Below are 21131 nucleotides of genomic sequence, written 5' to 3' on the forward strand. Positions count from 1 at the left end.
TGAAACCTCCCCAGAAAAGTGGACATTTACTGATACTCTGTCCAGGAGACCTATGTTACACTAGGCATAATTGTAAACCACATGTAAACCAACTGACCTACTCGCAAGACCAGTTTCTTCTTGGATGACGAGCAGTCATTGCAAAAGCACATTGCTCACTACATTGGCGGTAATGTATGTTACTGTAAATTGTTTTAATTGTTCTCTGTACGTAAAATGCAAAGCAAAATGAGTTTTCAAGGTTGTTGTTTAAACGTAGCTTTTAGCCATCTCCTAAATATGTCCAAGTGGCTAATGGAGTAAATGAGAGTCAATTTACCTGACTGAAAAAAACAGGGCCTTTCAAGGTGTGAATGGGTCCTTATGGGGTATTAGATATGATAAAGAAGCCTTTTAGGTGAAATATGAAACTTGACAAGATGTCCAACTGGCCACAGTTTTGTGAATTACTTTTACCTGGATTTTTGGGAATAAACTAGAAGTGTAATAATTTATTTTATCAACGATTCAATCGGGATCATTATTCGCAGTTACCGATTTAAAAGATAATGGTTGCTTAAGAATGATACAATGCAAAATGACTCAGTGGATTGAATTAAATTCAGTAACATTTTAGCCCAAAAGTCGACCAGTGTGAAATGAACACCTGAGTTTTGCTGATTCCTGTTGCTTATTGTTGATGAATCTGCTGAAATTAATCTTTGTCATTTAATACAAATATTTTCCCGATGTTCTTTTATTGAAAATACATAGGGGGAAACGTAAATTTTATTGGTCAGTCTAGAAATTAGTGCCCAATTTTAAATGCTGAAAATCACTTGCTATCTTTGATGACACAATATAAATGGAACAAGAAACATGTAATTCTTTTGGATATCCTGAAAAGTGATGGTTTTAGAACATTCTGCCCAACAGCACCATTGTTATGTCCATTTTTTTTTTTTTTTTTTTTTTTTTTTAACTAGTTTGGCCATACTTTTCTCCATGGTAAACAGTTGTGGATGCAATTGGTGTTATGGGCATGTCCTTGGTAAAATATTTCCACTGTAAGGGGTTCCCGGACCCAAAAGCTTTAAGAATTCCTGTTCCCAACAGTGAAATACGAATGGTTTTAAAATAAGTTCAAGTTTCCATGAGGAAAATATTTTCAGAATAATTTTAATAATATCTGGAGAGCTAATAAACAAATGAGCAAATCTGCTCTTTGTAACACAATGTGAGGCTTGAAAATAATACTTGTTAAGGTTGTTACTCATCCTCCTCTTTTGTCCGTCACAGTTTATTCTTATTCTACGCTCTTGTTCTTTCAAAAGCTGTAAATATGTCCTCAATGGCCCAACTGGATTGCATTTTCAGCATTTCAACTTTACCCATTTCCATACAATAATCACAACACTTAGATTGTTTGAGACATGCAGAGGCAAGTTGCACATGTTTTTGTTTTCTGTCTACCATACATTAAGCCAATGTGTTATTTCTTAATATCAATACAATTGATTAATTACCTCTAAACAGTTTTAATTTAATGCACTTGGTGAGCACAGAATGATTTTGTGGTATTGTAGGAATATGAATATTTACATTGATGAGGTGAGTGCACCAGTATACCCAATTTTCCAGACATACTGCTCTGAATACAAAATCTACTCCAGTTCTGTTAGGTTCAAAATCAGCAAAAGGATCAGCCGACAAAACCAGTGAGGCAGAATATTGAGTCTTTTCTCGCGAGGAGTGCATTCAGACTTACAGCAATCCGACTACACTAAAAATCTGTTTACACTCCTTACTCTTTTTATTTGGAATGCCCTACCCACAATGTGAGACTAGCCCCTGATAGGTGGGGGGGAAGCGTGGGCTTTGTCTCATGAGAGAAGAAACGAGATTCTATGTGAAACTAGAAGTCGCAGACAGGATGCCATGAGAAACAAAAAGAGTGCAAGGACAAAATGCTATGTGAAACAAGAAGTCACAGACAAGACACCATGAGAAAAGAGTGCAAAGACAAAATGCCATGTGCAGACATCAACAAAATAGATTGAGCTATCAACAACTTTCTTGGATTCCCAGAGGTGTAGAAGGTTAGGAAGCTCCAGACAGCATCGTTTGACTTGTTGTGGACTGGTGGACGTCTGCAAGGCGAAACAGCAAGCATTCTCTGCAATAACTTTATTAATAAGTACTCATTAGGGCAGTGTTTCCCAACCACTGTGCCGCGGCACACTGGTGTGCCGTGAGAGACGTTCAGCTGTGCCGTGGGATTGTCCAATATTAATTACGGAGCACATTGTAAACAGGATCGCCAAACCACTGGTCAGTTCGCGCAAGGCCTGGTCAGCCACTTGCTAATCGTGCATGTGTGGAGAATCGGAGAATCTTGAGATTTCATATTGTGTCGATCTGATTGTATTGCATCGGCACATATTCAGTTTATGTGTGTGTTGCTGTGTGCTTTTGCTAACAGTGACAGACACTATGACGGTTGTGGTGCGTTTGTGGTCCAATGGAAATCAGAGCATGCAGTTCAACCGGAGAACCTGGATTGGTTATTTTTCACATACGTAAAATAAGCAGTCAAGTCGAGATTCCTCGACTGTGATAGCCACTCAGCTGCTGTCAGAACCGCAGAGCGTCTTTAAAAGTGACTTTGTTCTTATTGTTGCAATATTTATAGACCTAGTCTAAAACAGTAAACAAAATCACGTTGATTCTTTTATTTTAATCACAATCACTTTAAATACCGTATTTTCCGGACTATAAGTCGCTCCGGAGTATAAGTCGCACCAGCCATAAAATGCCCCAAAAAGTGAAATAAAACATATATAAGTCGCTCCGGAGTATAAGTCGCATTTTGGGGGCAATTTATTCGACAAAATCCCACACCAAAAACAGTCATGAACGAGCAACAACAGGCTAAACGATAGCAACAACAGGCTAAACGATAGGTATGCTAACGTGACAAACACAAACAAAGAGCTAAGAACGGGCCTGACGTAACAAATAGAGTGATTAAGGACAACTATTGCATGAATAACATGTTTATAAATCCATCAGTGTCACTCCAATTCAATAAATAGCAACAACAGGCTAAACAATAGGTATGCTAACGTGACAAACTCAAACAAAGAGCTGAGAACGGGCCTGACGTAACATATAGAGTGATTAAGGACAACTATTACATGAATAACATGTTTATAAAACCATCGGTGTCACTCCAATTCATTAAATAGCAACAACAGGTTAAACGATAGGTATGCTAACGTGACAAACACAAACAAAGAGCTGAGAACGGACCTGACGTAACATATACGTAGAGTGATTAAGGACAACTATTACATGAATAACATGTTTATAAAACCATCGGTGTCACTCCAATTCATTAAATCCATCGATCGTTCTTCGTCAACAATGGGTGCGCACGGCTGAGGGCGCTTGCGCTTCAAAATATTCCACAGGCTCATATAACGATAGATAAACTATATTTTAAATAACTATAATACAAGCCAATAATATTATCAAACCATCCGTGCACTTTAATTCCATTAAATCCATCGATCAAATTCCTCGTCCTTTGTCAACATCGCCGCGCGTGCGCCCTGACGTCAGCCTCGTCTTTATTCCACAGATCTACTATATAACTATATTGTAGCGTTAACAAAGTACAAGGATCGACGTAGGTTTGGTAAACGGCTCTTTATTAAACAAAACAAACTTCCAAGCGTGTGGCGGCGTGGACTTCCAGACAGACCGGGCGTGCGTAATGGCCATGTCCGAGCCCCGCGCACCGTTCGCGGACAGCCACTCGGCCGAGCGTCGGCCCCCGACTCAGTAGAGACCGGGCGTGCGTAAAAGCCATAATAGTTTTTCAAACCTTCTATGTCACTCCAAATCCTTAATTCCTTCAAACTCTTTGTCCTCCGTGTCACTTAGAAATGATCACCGCTAATGATGGTAGTCCTTGTGTGGGCACGTTTGTATGTAAACAACCGGCGCGCCGCGCTACTGACGTCACTTGAAATAGTAATCCATTGGTACATCACGGTTCTCCAAACTTTCTTTCTGCTGCTCGATTACTGTTTTCAGCTGCATATTTTACAACTTGAAGTTTGTAACCTGCAAAATATGAGTTTCTTTTTGGTGCCATTTTTCTTAAGCCCACCCAGTTGATGAGTCACGGCCAACGGTAAAATTTAGAGCGCCCTCATCCAGTTTCGTCTGAAAATATAATTTTTTTGGGTTGTTTTATCAAATTCAAAGTCTGCTTTATCGTCGATATATTTTTTTATATACTAAGACACACAAAGAGATAGAAATTACATTTCCACTATCCCTCGGTGAGATAGTACACATATGCATACAAGCAACACAAAAAAAACCAAGAAGGCACTAACAATGAATAAATAAGAGTATTGAATAAATGATAAATAAACAAATAATAATAAATAATAATAATAAATATAAGAGGAGCAAAAATGGAGCAAGTGTACATACAGCAGACAGTGGACTTGGATATGGTGCTTTAAAGTGTTAATTGCTTTATTTGATGTTTTCTCTATTTTTTATGTTTTGAATATGTTCAAGATAAAGAAATAAAAGCATGTGAAGTGATCAACTATACTAAAAATAACATGGGAAGTGGTCAACTATACTTGTAAGTGATGTCTTAATGATCAAGTAAAAATTTGTGAAAAAAAAAACATATATAAGTCGCTCCTGAGTATAAGTCGCCCCCCCACCCAAACTATGAAAAAAACCGCGACTTATAGTCCGGAAATTACGGTAGTTTATTTCTTACACCGTCTAAAACCTTTTTAAAAAACTGTCACTTTTATTTAAAAAAAGGAATACAATTTAAAGAATATTTAGTATTTATTTCTATTAAATTATTCGACTCTCCATACATATATAGGAATAGGACTGTACGTGTTTCGTTGTAATATAACAGATTTTAATATAGGAGCTTAACAGATTTTTGTTGGCGGTGTGCCGCGAGATTTTTTCCAATGAAAAGGTGTGCCGTGATTGAAAAAAGGTTGGGAAACACTGCATTAGGGAACGCATGATAACATATATATATATATACAATTTATCTAACAATTCCCCCCTGTTTTATCATAAGTTCCCGGAGACCAACTCATCACCCATATGGCCACTTCAAAAAGATTTTCAGCCAAGGGATCACATTTCGCAAGAACTAACTTACACTCGGGAGGAAACTGAGTCGTAATCGGCAAAGCCAGGGTCAGGAAACAAACCGGACAGGTTTACCACAATAGATTCGCTGACCGGGTCGTCACTAGAGAAGGAACCCCCGCCGATCGAAAGGTCATCCCTTTGGAGCAACGAGAAAGTCTCAGCTGGTGGAGAAATAGCAGTTGTAATTAGCCTATTAATTAGGGATTGGAGACAAGGGATGCAACAACATCCACACAAGGTCAAAATGGCAGAGAAAACTGCAATGGAGACCAGGGCAGAGGAAACCAGGGTGCGGTACTGTCCGAACACGTTCAACCAGTCGGTCCAAACCTCTGTGTTCACCCCACTGTGTTCCTTCATCTTCCCGTTCAAGGTCCGCAGGCCCTCAAGGGCCTGGGACAGGCTTCCGCCGGCTGCAGTATTATTCGGAATAAACGTGCAACATTGCTCACCGAACATGGCGCAGACACCGCCCTCCTTTGAGAGTAGCATGTCAAGGGCCATTCGATTCTGGAAAGCCATGAGGGAAGTAGCGGCCAGTTGGGAGTGGACCGCCTTGAAACCCGCCTCGGACCAGTTTCCAAGCCTCTGCACGTTGTAATGGACGTAGTTAATCCTGTCAACATTTTTGTTAATAGTACACCACCAACACAGGGCGGATTCAAAACCAGCTGCTATCTGATTCACCAGCTTATACTCATCCGGTACTCCTCTAGGAACACCAATGGCGTCTATGTAAGTTGGATTAGCTGCGCCCCGCCATTCGGCGTTTCGTTTCGTTCTCGGCCAGAATACGGGCACTACGGACTTAGCAAAAGATGTTAGATCATAAGAGGACATTGGTATCAAATGAACAGGAAGCAATAGGGTTACCAAAGCGCAAATTCCAGAGCTGTTTAAAGGCAACCTATCATAAAGTTTGTTACTATTACACCAAAACCAAATATCACTACGAGCAATGAGCAAAAAAAGGGGCAGTAACATTGGTCATGGACCCACACCATGGAGGAGGTAGGGCGCCGAGCTTTTCACCGGTACCAGGTAATCTAATACATGTAAAATTACCCATAGCTACATCGGACGAAAAAAGGGGTTTATATTTTGTCATAGAGGCAACAGGGTAAACCTTATCCCATTTAAAACAATCATGAGTGGGTGAAATGGATGAGTTTAACATTAAAACAACAGCACACTTAGGAACTATATTTGCAGGTATGATTTTCAAAAGAGGTCTTGGACCCATGCATGCAATGCAACTGGTGTTAGCCATCTTTGCGGCTTGCTCAGCCATAAGAAGCCAGTTGTTGGTTTGACCGCTTATTCCTGTGGAGGCTACAAAATAGCTGTCTACATCAGTGAGGAGCATACTTGTGATTTTTGCTCCTGCTGACAGGGTGTAATTATTTGTAACGGGACGGTCTGCGATCGACATTGTTTTATTAAGGCAAATAGCAATAGGAAAGCGAGGATCGATTCCAGAGGACCAGGCCCACAGTTGAAAACCCCAACAAGAAGTGTTAAACAAAGTGGCATTTGGAGGACGAATTTGACCATCAGGGAGTGTAAGAGTCAAAAGGAGGCTTGTGCCCTGATTCTTCAAAGTCACTCGTTTAGCAAAGAACACAGCCTCTTCACTGGAACCAGAGGGCCAATACTCCCGCATTTGTGTGGTGACAAGGGTGCCCCAGTCGGTGCCAACCGGGTGGCCAGTTAAATACCACCAATATCCGAGCCATTTATCCCCAGTAGTGGGGTGACCATTATGAAACCCTTTCAAACTTTTCATAGGTAAAATAATAGAAGACGATGTATTAGGAGCCACAGTAAACATTAATGAGTTATTGTAAGTCCAAGACAAAAGCCATGGTACGCAAGTTGGAACGCGGACGGTTTCTGGAATACAAACAACCTGATCAAAAGGGGATTTAGTGTCGCGCTTATGTCTAGCAATTTTCCCCCATGAGCCATATTGATTAGAATTAGCGTTGGTAGTTGCCTGAGAGAAGAATGTTCGAGGCTCACGGTACTCTATCCATACAAATAGAATAACCCCCGAAAAATATACAATGGTAACACAAACCAGCAAAAGCAACCAAAAACACATGGTAGACTTTGCGCAGGCTACAGCCCGATTAAAGTACTCACCAAATGACTCTCTAATGCTCATGTTTTTGGATCTCCTCAGAGAGAACACCCTGAGCTTCGGGTTGGTGTCTTGGAAATTGGCTTCTGCTAGCTTTCGTGTCAACCCTGGATCTTGGCACCAGGATCAGGCACTATTACCAGACTTTGTTCACCTTCCGTACTTAGGTTGGGTCTGCGGAGATCACCTTTTTACAATGAGATAAATGAATCCACGTGTTGCCTTCGGCTATTTTCAAAGCATTAGGTGCCGTGAGTAGTACCAAAAAGGGACCTTCCCACTTGGGCGAATGCCAATTCTTCCTCTTGATACTCTTGATCAAAACCCAGTCTCCCGGTACCACTTTGGGGTCTTCCTGCGGAGAAATGGGTTCATCATCAGTGTTATTGGTTAGATTCTTTTGACATTCCAACATTTTTCTCATGTAATCAGCTAACGTGGCTTCCTCGGGGATCTCCCATGTGTTCTTGAACTGAGGAAGCCTGTAAGGTCTTCCAAACATAGTTTCATAGGGAGTTAGCCCTGTTGTACTTGGAATATTTATGTACATTTTGACCAGGTCTCTGAGTCCATGGTCGTTTGGTTTCTTCCATACATTTCTTTAATCTGTTTTTTATAGTCGCGTTAAATCTCTCAACAAGGCCAGCTGATTGTGGACGATAGGAACAATGGTTCTTTAGATTTATGTGGTACATTCTCCCAATGTTATGCACTATTTGATTTACAAAATGTGGACCATTGTCGCTGTAAATGGTTTCTGAAATACCGTATCTTGGAATGATGTTTTTGCATAAGGCTTTTGCCACTGTGAGTGCATCAACATGTTTGGTAGGAAATGTTTCTACCCATTTAGAAAATGCGTCTATTATGACCAAACAATATTCTTTCCCTTCACATTTATGTAATTGGATATAATCCATATGTATTGTCTGAAACGGATACAATGGAGTCGGGAATTTCCCTCTCTGAGGTCTTAAATTGCCTTGTGGGTTATGTTTAGCACAGATCAAACACGCTCTGCAAAATTGTTGTGAAAAAGCTGCAAAGCCGTATGTTGTATAAATAGCTTCAACTTGTTTCACCATACCCCCCGTCGAGACATGGGTGACCCCATGACTCGAAATAGCAGCCCATTTGAACAAGTTACGAGGCAAGACAGGTTTGCCCAAAGGTCACACAAAAAGACCATCAGTGTTTTTAGTTGCACCCCGCTTTTCCCAAGAGAGCCGTTCCTGGGAGGGGCTCTGAGACTGCATGTCAAGCAACACAATAGGGGAGATGTGTGACATCGAATCATGAGCTGTGAGAGACGAGAGGACATGGAGCAGGCCCTCTGCAGCGGCCTTAGCGGATTTGCCAGCAAAAGCATTACCGAGAGAAACAGGATCAGAACTTGCAGTGTGAGCAGCACATTTGCAAACCGCTACCTTTAAAGACAGCTGGACAGCGTCCAAAAGTTGAGATAGTATTGTGGAATGGGTGACGGGCTTCCCTGCAGAAGTTATCATGCCACGGTTGCTCCACTGCTGAGCAAAAACGTGCACTGTAGCAAAAGCATACTGACTATCAGTCCAGATAGTGACGGATTTGTTTGCAAACAATTTGCAGGCCCCAGTCAAAGCAATGAGCTCACCGGCCTGTGCCGACATATTGGATGGCAGGTTAGCAGCCTCCAAAACCTCGTCGGCAGTAACAATGGCACACCCAGTAAGGGTCACACCAGATTCATTTTTCTTAGAAGACCCATCAACAAAAACCACATGACCATCCGGCAGAGGTGTATCTTCCAAATTAGGCCGAGCCTTTGCAATCTGTTGGGCAGCATCGACACAATCATGGAATTCGCCGTCGTCAGGAAGGGGAATGAGAGTGGCAGGATTGAGTGTCGTGCATCTTTCAACGGTCAGATGCGGCTGAGACAGCAACGTAGCCATGCAAGAAAGATGACGTGCAGGCGACAGAAAAGTCACTCTCACTCACTCACTCACTCACTCACTCACTCACTCACTCACTCACTCACTCACTCACTCACTCACTCACTCACTCACTCACTCACTCACTCACTCACTCACTCACTCACTCACTCACTCACTCACTCACTCACTCACTCACACAGGTGTTAACTAATTTGCAATTACATTGCAAGCAATTTAAACTCTAATGGAATATGTGGATGTCCATATCCGTTTCATCAAATTCCAATCCAACTTTACCTTTGTATAAGGCACAGGTGTCAAATTGTGCTTCATATTCATGTGCCATTACTCGAATTGCAAATTATCTTCACTTTTAGTAATATGTTAAATTTTAAGACCAGTTTTTACTTCTCAATTTTATAGGGAAAAAATTTGTTGAATTTATTCATTTTCCACATAATACTGGTCGCAAATTTGCATGTAGAGCGTTTTTGAGTAGTTGATCATAGACATCAGTTGAACACTCTTTCTGGTCTGTGTCTAAAGTCTTCAAACAACTCATCTTCTCTTTGTTTAGTTTGGCCAATGTCTGTGTAATTTGCTCTACGTTCGAATTTTATTTTTATCCTGCCCAATAGTTGGTCAATTTCTGTTTGTAATGGCACCCCGTTACATTCCAATGGACGGCCCCGGGAATCAAAAGGATCCCAGGTGCCTTTAACGCTTGCCCAATGTTTGGTTAAGGATGCCATGAAAACCTGTTGTACTTCATCGCCTCTCAAATTATAGGAAGCAATGAGTTGTTTAATTTGGGGTACAAAGACGGAAAGGATGGTACGCTTTGCCGTGCCACAACATCCGTCTTTGTAATTTGAACATTTTTCTCATCTTCATTCATCACATTCTCAGCTGCAGTTCTTAAGCGAGCTCGCGCTGACACTGTCTCATCTTCCTGCCTGTGCAACAGCAAGTTCTTTTTTTATCTTTTCTTCATCTTCCTTATCTTTCAATTTTCCTCTCATCTGGGAAAATGAGAATGTAATTTTGCTTTTTAATTTTTAATTTTAAGTCTTGCAAAATTGCTATATCCTTACTGCACCGAGATAAACTGTTAAATATATCTTTAAAAATAAACAAAAACAATCTATGCTCTTCAAAATGGGACCAAATGTCAGATTACAAATCAAACCTCCTCCTTCACTCTCACATTTTTTGATAGAACAGTCTACTTAGCTAGACACTGCCATATCATACTAAATAATGGCCTGCAAATTAAATATAATGTTGCTGCTGTGGTCCCTCAAAACATGTGACTAGAATTTGGACAATTACTAACCCCCATCAGTTGATAAATTATCTCTTCACTAAAGTCCTAGCCTGTTAACCTATCTGCATCAAGAAGACATTTGCAATGCAGGGGATAAGAGAATAATAATAATAATTTCTAATCATTAACCTAATTTTATCCAGTTCTACAATGGATGTTTCCTCTTACTCTCACAGTTTTATGAGGGTTGGGCACTCTCCTCGTCGGACGAGTTTCCGCCCACAACCCTCATATTATTCTACAATTTCTAATCTTTACATTTAACAATGCAAATCTGGTAAACCATTGTCTAGCACACCGTTTTCTTGCACCAATTTAACGCAATTCCAACCTTTATAACGAACTGATACACAAAGACAAACATACACAGAAACAAACACACGGGCCCACAACATAGACATGACAATCTTCCCAGCTGATAACAAGGGTGGGGGGAGCAACTGAAGTGCGGAGAGCCTCGCCACCGCCACGTCGCATAATGCAACCACCTCTGTCCAAAATATGCATTTGTCAAGATATTTTATATTTTCGGTGTCGACCCCTTCCATTTATTTCCAATCTTTGCATTTTAATTCATGTTGGGGTAGCGACTTTTGTTTGCTATTTGATTTTCTCAAGGTTTATTTTTCTAAATTTCGGAGTTGGCAATTCGAATGGCACCTACAGTGTCCTAAAGCCAATTTAATTCACAGGACAGTGGTAAAATATTCAATGAGTGGTAAGTCTCCTTTCCTCTGCTTCCACACAAAGCTACTGTTTACAATCCTGTGTGTTTTATATAAAGGAGAGCTCAAATGAGATCACTCTCAGTCAAACCATACACACACACACACAATGCGCACTCTTATCGTCTCACAGGCAAGCAGGGGAGTCCGCCCTCCCGTGGATTTTAACAAACTCTAAACTCTTTAACCTTCCTATTGTGTAAGAAAAACTTATTTTTGCCTTTTTCTTAAAGTAGATCTAAAACCTACCTTTTCATGGATAAAGAAGCCAAACCAGCTAAACGAGAGTTAAGAAAAAACACCACAGATGGCAGCAGAAAGCTAACACATTAGGAAGGTTAATTAGGAGGCCCCACGACACCTCAGCGGAATTTAACTGCTCCAAATTACCTGTACTTCTTTAGAAAACAGATGGGTCCGCTCTCCCATGGAATTTAACTGACTTATCAGTCAGGTGACTCCATCATCCCAGCGGAATTTAACTGTTTCTAATTGCACTTGATAGGGTCTAGAATTGTCAAGGTTTTAAGTGACCTCTTGTCACTGCACTTTCATTACTTTTAACAGAATCAAGATTCGTACTCACAGTCTGCTGGGCCTTCTCCTCGGATGATCTCGTCAACCACTCCGGTGTCCAGCCGACTGATCGAGTGAGCCCCGTGAAAAGGGTTTCCTCTATATGCCTTGGCCAAGGACTTGTCCTGCGTCGAAAAGTCAGCTGGAACCCCGAAATAGGTCTATTGAGAACCCGGAACGAGCCCCCAAAAATCGTTTGATCAGATCTCTGTTACTCCATATCTTAGTGAGTCACTTTACATACTACGTATGTACAAAATTGCAAAGTTGCATGGTTTCAATTTCTGAAGTCTTTCGATCTTTTGAACCCATTGAAAACAAACTTTCCTTTCTTAATATAACTGTCATAACTCCAACAGACCCACGAAAACATTGTTGCTTAAAAAAACAGCTCATCGGTTTGAATGTTGATTTCCCAAAATGTTCCAAGAAAATTTATTTGACTTCTCATTGACACATTTGAGTGGCTTACACACATTTTATATATATATATATATCTATATATATATACATGGTGTACATTTCCAGTGAAGAGGTTAAAAATCAGAGAGAAGGAATAAAAGTCTAAAACTGAAACAAAAGAAAGTGTTTATTTTGTTTCCCATAAACTCATATCCAGATTATTTTCCTGTCCCCCTCTCCTGCAGTAGTCTCATGTGTTTCTATTTAAGGCCAGCATTGTCGACTAACATGATTGGTGTTTTCACCCCCCTTTTCTGTCCAGGACTGGTTCCTTACAGCAGAAAAGGGAGGCTTTTCCTCTCAGTCACACTGTTGATTTTCTAGCGTTCTCTTCTTGTAGATTGACCTGCAGTTTGGTTCGAGTCATAAATTCAATTTAGGCGCAAGATGAAACTTCTCGTAAAATTCTCGCTGAGTTGGCTCTTGTTATTTTGATCCCTTTCGATGCACCTCTGTTTCGCAATCGGCCGGGGGTCGCATCAGCCATAAGGCTACAGGTTTGGAACTATGCAGTTTCGACAGCTCATGTTGCGCTCGGCCAGGGAGGAAACGTGGTGACAGAGGGCAGGGGTCGGCTGATGGCAACAAACTGGGTGCACAGAGGCAGGATTGCAGTTGGAAGCAGCAGATTTGCACGGACTGTCAAAGCAGGCAGGTGGTTGACGGCGTGTTTCTTCTACTCAGGGATTGACAGCTTGGAGCCTATGGTACTGGAGCAGTATGTGGCCGTGGCCAACTACGAGAGACAGGAGAACTCTGAGATCAGCCTCAAGGCCGGTGAGACAGTGGATGTGATTGAGAAGAGCGAAAGTGGTGAGTACCTTGATTTTAATCTATTTATACATACCGTGTTTGCGTTTTGCATTTTGAGAATTCCAATATCCATTACTAGTTTTAAGTAACCCCAATTTCAATCCGTACAGAAGTTAGTCTAAATCAAGATTTGTTGTATGTTGTGAATGTGGTGATCTGCCCGTGCATGCAGTATACACTCAGCTTCTACACTTATCAAGTTGGAAAGGAAAGGTGTGAATGCTTGTGATACTTCTTTTTCAGTTGCAGTGTAGTCAGCTTTCTTATGAGATCCCTCAAGTGCGGTTGCTCTGGTATTGACTCCACCAGAGCTAAACAAAACTTTCTGTACTGTAGTTAGATGAATGTTGTTGACTTGCTTTTGTTTTTAACTTACTCCATTGACTCAACTGCTAAATATTTCCAAACAACTGCTGCTGTCTTATTTTCCTGCCAAGAATGCTGTAGTTCTACCAAGAACTATGCTGGAAAAATCCAACAGACATTGCTCTGTGTAAGAGGAAGTAGGGATATGTCAGCTATGTGGCTCATATACAGTATCAACTTGCTGTTCTATGCTGTGTGTTTTTACAGTTTTGATCAAAAGCCACATTGCATAACCCAAAATGAAAAGTCTATTAAATTGAATTTCAGGCTCTAAACATGGTACGATTGTGTCACCATTGTGCGATCACCTCAGATTGTCACACTGACTGTGAGCCAGAATACAGAGCTTGTCAGAGAATTTTTCACATCATTTCATGATGGATTCATATTGATTGGTTCACTGACAGAGATTGTGCCTGACTGACACTGTGAGATAACACCTGTTGCATATTTTGTTACATAATATATATAATATGTATATATTTTTTTTATAATAATGTAGCAACTCTGCCTTTATCTATAGGCAATAGTTTCTATGATTCTAAGTCTCAGACAGTTATGTTTGAAGATCATTGAACCAGTCTCCAATGTTTCTCTTGTTTGTGTCACATGAGCAAAAGGAAGCTTGACAGAGTAAAGCAGCTGCACATGGAAATTGCTGCAGGGATGTGGCTTTGCTGGAGAAGTTAATGTACTCTAAAGAATGACTTCATGTAGGCAATATATTGTTTTCTTCATCCTGATTTTTATCCAAATCCATATTTTTACTGCTTCTAAAGAATGAATTCAACGATGTAGGCATCATATTTCTTTCTTCATCCTGATTTTATCCAAATCCATATTTTTACTGCTTGGTTCAATGCAGATTAGCATCAAATGTCACGGGTTTTGTGACAAAAAAGTCCCAGATACTTCAGTTCACATTGAAAGCAAGCACTTAAAACATAGTGGGAAAATGAACCTAAAGCTGTGAGTTGGAAAGAAAGTCTGATTGTGTGGCTCTTCTGAGCGTGTGAACTTTATTGCACATTTTATGAGCTGCTGTACGAAAAAAAAAATGTGAATCATCCCGAATGTGGCTAGATGTCTCCTGGAGAGATGAGAGAAATGTTGTGTTCTTAGAAAGGATGCTCCAGAAGTGTGACATGTGGCCCAAAAATGAACATCAAACATTCCTGCCGTGTGCTCTGGATTAATATAGTTCACTCACCCCAATGTCGCGGTCTGCACCTTTGTGTCATATTGGAGCACTTGAAACTAAGCACTGAGCGCACTTTTTACATTTGAACATTTTTATTTTGGGGATTTTCACTAAGAATGAGAATTGGTTTTGGTTTTACCGTTTTGTGCTTTTTACTGTCTGAGTTATTCATTATTTTTATTAATTGCTTCATGTACAGCACTTTGTATGTAGTGGTGGATGTTTTAAAGGGCTCCATAAATACAGTTGAGTGGAGATTGCTAACCACTTGAGGCTCAACCCGATTGCTGTTGCTTTAATGGATTCATTGTTGTTGAGTGGCAGAAAGCGAAGCTTTATCAGCACACTGTTATATCTATTAATGTGCAGACAACTGTGGGCTAATGACAACTTTATCCATCATAAAGTGACACAAACACCATGATACTGTACTGTGCTGTTAGACTGATAGCGTCTCAATAATTGTTGGAATATGTTGTTGCTGTTACTCTAATAGTTTATTGTGATAGTAATATAATCAAACAAATTTGTATGTGCTGCAGCACTTTATGAGGTCTACTGATCACTAATTTGTTACTGTGTTATAACTTCTTACTGTATTGCATATATCTTTGTTTCATAACAGTTTTTTATGCTTTGTATTAAAGGTCTTCTTACTTCTTCCACACTGTCAGACAAGGCAGGTTGTGTGTAGCTATTCCTCTGTCATTATAGCAATATTTTATCAGTTTGTTGATCCTGTAAATTATTGGATGCAATTCTACTGCTGCGTAGTACTACTCTGCTAACAGGTAAGAACATTCAACAGCTGTTGCTTCGGAATGAAGAGTCTTGTGAACTTGGCAAGTGCGGTCCTTTAAATGTTGTCCTAAGAAAACTCGTCTCTATATAGTAATTGAAATGGCTGTGAACCCCACCATTAACAAAATGGAGGGAAACAAATGTAAAACTGAGACCTCACCTCAGCCATTTTTGATAATAGCATGAAATACATCTTGGGATATTTCCCCAGCCTAGTTTTCGCAAGTCAACAACTGATGCATTCTTGGTTTATGCTAATGGGGAAGAACAACATACAAGTATTCCCTGTGTTCTTTGTTTATGCTTACCTCAATTGGACAGCACGTAGACCGTGACTGCTAGTTTCACAAGATCACAAAGATGTAAGAACGAACAAGAAAGCGATGTTAGAAATAGCAAGAGCGTAATGCTCAATGAGATGAAGAAAAAAAATATTCATCAGATGATGACTTAAATGTTCAAGATTTCCTTGCGTCAAGGGAAAACATTAAAATTGTTGAACGTCTTCAGAATGTTTGCAACTTTGAACGATCCCAGATGAGAACACAAATGTCCTACTTTCAAGAACACTTTAAACGTATTCCCTCAGTGGAATACGGGCTTTACCGAAATCGCTGGCGCATGCTAACATCTCTGTTGACAAATCTGCGATATGCGAAACTTTAAGCAAGACTGGATGTCATTGGAGGGCAACTCAGAGGAATCCAGTGCTGACCAAAAAGCGTTGCTCCTGGTTTGACCTGTGCAATTTGTTAGAGATTTGCTCACTCCAACTTATTTTGCAAGAACCACACGGGAGACAAGTAAGTCCTTTTAGACACCTGCAGGTGGAGAGTCCATTCGTCGCTGTGCGTACGGCGATGTTCGAATAGAGCTCTGAACTCTCCTTCCTGCAAGGGCATATTTATCAGGAGGAACAGAGTGGGGGTGAGACTGGACAGGTTTGGTCAACCCCCGGCCTCTGGTAAGATCAGAGCAGGGGGTGTTTTACGATGTTGTGGGAAACAGAACAACTTTGATTGCTTCCTCTGCAGCTGGTCACTCAAGCAGAGGAAGCAACCACTTTATTTTACTGCGTTGTGAGAGCAAGACAAGATTGGTTAATCATTATAGTCTACATTCCAACATAATCCTATGATAAAGATAACCTGGAAAACCCTAACACAATTCACTAGAGGTCAGGTCGTTCCTTGAAAAATCTGTCAGTGCGTGTATTCTCCCATTGACTCCAATTTTCTATCTTTTGCGCTCTGGAGGCTGCACTACTGCAAGGTCTAGCACCTCTCGAAAGCAAAACATCATATTTCATGTTGAGTCATTTCACAGCCTCTGACGGCCACTGATGAGTGTCATCGGCTGGCTCGGCTGTTTCTTGCTGATGTGTGGAAAGGGCGGGATGGAAGTGAATTGCTGCACCGGTCCTATATATACGCTCACACCCTGTCCAACGGCTTTATATATACTACATTAAAATAATGGCTGAACATTTACATATCATAATAACTCATTTAATATCAAAGGCATATAGTACATACATCTTTAACAACCTACTCCCAGGCTACCGGAGGCGTGTATACACTTTTTTCATTTAATGTTGTATAAAAGGGTGCGACAGATTCTCACTGAAGCTCAGGTTTGTCTGCTGTGTGAATCATTACACGCACATGCACGAGCACACAACTCACTCACTTTTGTATGTAGTTAGTTCAATATTTTAATATGCAAATGAATTATTTTGCTTTATTTATTAATTATATGATTAATTATTTAGTCATTTAGTACTATTTTTATTTTATTTTATTATTTTGTTATTAATTTAATTAACAAATCATTATTATTTTCAAAAGGTCCTTTTAGTAGTAGTGCATGTTGTTTTATGGAAGTAAAGGCATTATAGGTATTTGGGCTGTCACTGAAGACGATTAGGGAGACGATTAGCTGTGTGATCGGTCGGTGCAAATGCCGCCTGTCGGTGGCGATGCCCGGGGTGCCTTTGGGGTTGTGACTCCAACCTTCTGGAAATTGATTAAACTGTCACTGTTGTATTCAAATCAGTGTTAAAAAATATTACTGTTGTATCCAATCAACTGTTAAAACATGTTAAAAAAAAAATCAACTGCCATTGCTGTATTCAAAACAATTAATAAAAATTGTTATTCAAACTTCCAGTTTATATTGGTACTGCTGTATTCAAATCATAGTTATGCTGGTCAAATTTCTGTTTTCCTTTGTTTTCAACTTTTATTCAAAATTCTAGTTTATTTGCTATTGCTGAATTCAAATCATGTTATACTGGTCAAATCTATGCTTTTATTTTGTTCCTTTTCGCTTCATGGTATATGGTGGTGGTATATATGTTGCGCTGCAGTGATTTAGACTGTGTGTCTGGTAGTGAAACCTTGGTTGTAATCGGGACGAGACTAGATGAGCAAAATTGCTTCCTCCTGTTTCCCTTTTCGAGAAGTAAGTCATGGCAAACAGATGAAGCTGTAATAAATGTGTTCTTTATGTACATGCCGAAATAAACAAAGCAAATAAAAAAAAACGGTACTATGTAATGTAAAGGGCTCTGGATGTTGTGGGGCTGTCATGGCTGACACGCCTCTACAACATTGCAAGGACATCGGGGACAGTACCTCTGGATTGGCAGACTGGGGTGGTGGTTTCCCTCTTTAAGAAGGGGGACCGGAGGGTGTGTTCCAATTACAAGGGAATCACACTCCTCAGCCTCCCTGGTAAGGTCTATTCAGGGGTGCTGGAGAGGAGGGTCCGTTGGGAGGTCGAACCTCGGATTCAGGAGGAACGGTGTGGCTTTCGTCCTGGCCGTGGAACAGTGGACCAGCTCTACACCCTCGGCAGGATCCTCGAGGGTGCATGGGAGTTCGCCCAACCAGTCCACATGTGTTTTGTGGATTTGGAGAAGGCGTTCGACCGTGTCCCTTGGGAGGTTCTGTGGAGGGTGCTTCGGGAGTACGGGGTGCCGAGCCAACTGATAAGGGCGGTTCGGTCCCTGTATCACCGATGCCAGAGTCTGGTCCGCATTTCCGGCAGTAAGTCGGATTCGTTCCCAGTGAGGGTTGGACTCCGCCAAGGCTGCCCTTTGTCACCGATTCTGTTCATAATTTTTATGGACAGAATTTCTAGGCGCAGCCAAGGCGTTGAGGGGGTCCGGTTTGGGGACCTCAGCATCGCGTCTCTGCTTTTTGCAGATGACGTGGTGCTGTTGGCTTCTTCAGGCCGTGATCTCCAGCTCTCTCTGGAACGGTTCGCAGCCGAGTGTGAAGCGGTCGGGATGAGGGTCAGCACCTCCAAATCCGAGTCCATGGTCCTCGATCGGAAAAGGGTGGAATGCTCTCTCCGGATCGGGGATGAGATCCTGCCCCAAGTGGAGGAGTTCAAGTATCTTGGAGTCTTGTTCACGAGTGAGGGGAGGATGGAGCGTGAGATCAACAGGCGGATCAGTGCAGCGTCGGCAGTAATGCGGACACTGTACCGGTCTGTTGTGGTGAAGAGAGAGCTGAGACAAAAGGCAAAGCTCTCAATTTACCGGCCGATTTACGCTCCTACCCTCACCTATGTTCACGGGCTATGGGTCGTGACCGAAAGAACGAGATCTCGGATACAAGCGGCCGAAATGAGTTTTCTCCGCAGGATGTCCGGGCTCTCCCTTAGAGATAGGGTGAGAAGCTCGTTCATCCGGGAGAGACTCGGAGTAGAGTCGCTACTCCTCCACGTTGAGAGGAGCCAGATGAGGTGGCTCGGGCATCTTATCAGGATGCCTCCTGGACGCCTCCCTGGGGAGGTGTTCCGGGCATGTCCCACCGGTAGGAGACCCCGGGGACGACCCAGGACGCGCTGGAGAGACTATGTCTCTCAGCTGGCCTGGGAACGCCTTGGGATCCCCCGGGATGAGCTGGATGAAGTGGCTGGGGAGAGGGAAGTCTGGGAGTCCCTCCTAAAGTAATAATAAAAACAAGTTCACACTCTTTATTGTGAAGAACTAATGGCGTATGAACTAGCACACACCTGAGGCTAGGACCTTTTCAAGTAAAAATGTCTATATATAATATAATTTTTCTACTGCTTCAATTCAAGCTATTTTCCTTGTCAAAACATCCATTCATTTAGCAGCTGTTATTGCTTCTTTATTCCTAACATTAGTGCATGAGTTACATTCAGCGGAAATAGGCTTGTCATGCCTGAACAGTGAGACACAAAGATGACTCACTCTCTTGCCATGAGAAGCTCTAACTGACATTTGCAATCAAAGATAGAAGAGTCCTACAAACAAAACTACGCAGCAATAAATATCACAAAGACGACCACCATGTTTAATTACTATTAGATCTTTTTTTTCCAGCTGTTATGTAATTTGGCTTCCTCGTAACACTTGCCAGCAGTTTGCAGTTTCTTTTGAGACATGGGGATAAAGTTGAGCAGAAATAAATGAAGCAAGGTACCGTTTCTGCACTTTTCAATGCACTAACTGAATAAACACGACATGAGAAAACACACAACTGAGCCTTTTGCATGCATGCCAAGAGGGCATGAACTGAGGCATTTTTTTTATACCAAAGATTTTCTCATTGTTATACAATCTAACATTTGCCCTATCGACTGAATCAGATTATTGCATCAGACAACACAAAACGTTGAATACATGTTGTTTTTTTAAAGAAAATGGGCTACACTGCCCCTTATGATGAGTGATATAAATGGACTTAGTTTTCCCTCGCCCGGACGCAGGTCACCGGGGCCTCCCTCTGGAGCCAGGCCTGGAGGCGGGGCTCGAAGGCGAGCGTCTGGTGGCCGGGCCTTCGCCCATGGGGCCCGGCCGGGCATAGCCCGAAAAGGAAACGCGGGTCCCCCTTCCCATGGGCTCACCACCTGTGGGAGGGGCCGAAGGGTCGGGTGCAATGTGAGCTGGGCGGCAGCCAAAGGCAGGGACCTTGGCGGTCTGATCCCCGGCTGCAGAAGCTGGCTCTTGGGACATGGAATGTCACCTCTCTGGCTGGAAAGGAGCCAGAGCTGGTGTGCGAGGCAGAAAAATTCCGACTAGATATAGTCGGACTAGCCTCCACGCACAGTTTGGGCTCCGGTACAAGCCCTCTCGAGAGGGGCTGGACTCTCTTCCACTCTGGAGTTGCCCACGGTGAGAGGCGTCGAGCAGGTGTGGGTATACTTATTGCCCCCCGGCTGGGCGCCTGCACATTGGGGTTTACCCCGGTGAACGAGAGGGTAGCCTCCCTCCGCCTTCGGGTGGGGGGACGGGTCCTGACTGTTGTTTGTGTTTATGCACCAAACGGCATCTCAGAGTACCCACCCTTCTTGGTGTCCCTGGAGGAAGTGCTGGAGAGCGCTCTTTCTGGGGACTCCATCGTTCTACTGGGTGACTTCAATGCTCACGTGGGCAATGACAGTGAGACCTGGAAGGGCGTGGTTGGGAGGAACGCCCCCCCCCCCGATCTGAACCCGAGTGGTGTTCTATTGTTGGACTTCTGTGCTCGACACGGATTTTCAATAATGAACACCATGTTCAAGCATAAGGGTGTCCATGTGTGCACTTGGCACCAGGATACCCTAGGCCGCAGTTCGATGATCGACTTTG

At 42.1% G+C, this 21131-nt stretch overlaps 1 protein-coding gene across 5 annotated transcripts in view; it reads left to right on the forward strand.

The window, feature by feature from the left end:
- Nucleotides 1–21131, forward strand: part of sh3pxd2aa (SH3 and PX domains 2Aa) — a 108881-nt gene that overhangs the window by 69931 nt on the left and 17819 nt on the right. For 4 of the 5 annotated variants that reach the window (XM_049720764.2, XM_049720765.2, XM_049720766.2 and 1 more), the window contains one exon: nucleotides 13027–13155. In XM_049720764.2, the coding sequence (XP_049576721.1) occupies nucleotides 13027–13155 (129 nt within the window). Of the gene's footprint in view, nucleotides 1–4783; nucleotides 12107–13026; nucleotides 13156–21131 lie in introns of those variants that run through there. The other variant, XM_049720769.2, reaches the window with a different exon arrangement.

Source organism: Syngnathus scovelli, chromosome 5, assembly GCF_024217435.2.
Source record: "Syngnathus scovelli strain Florida chromosome 5, RoL_Ssco_1.2, whole genome shotgun sequence".
NCBI lineage: Eukaryota > Metazoa > Chordata > Actinopteri > Syngnathiformes > Syngnathidae > Syngnathus > Syngnathus scovelli.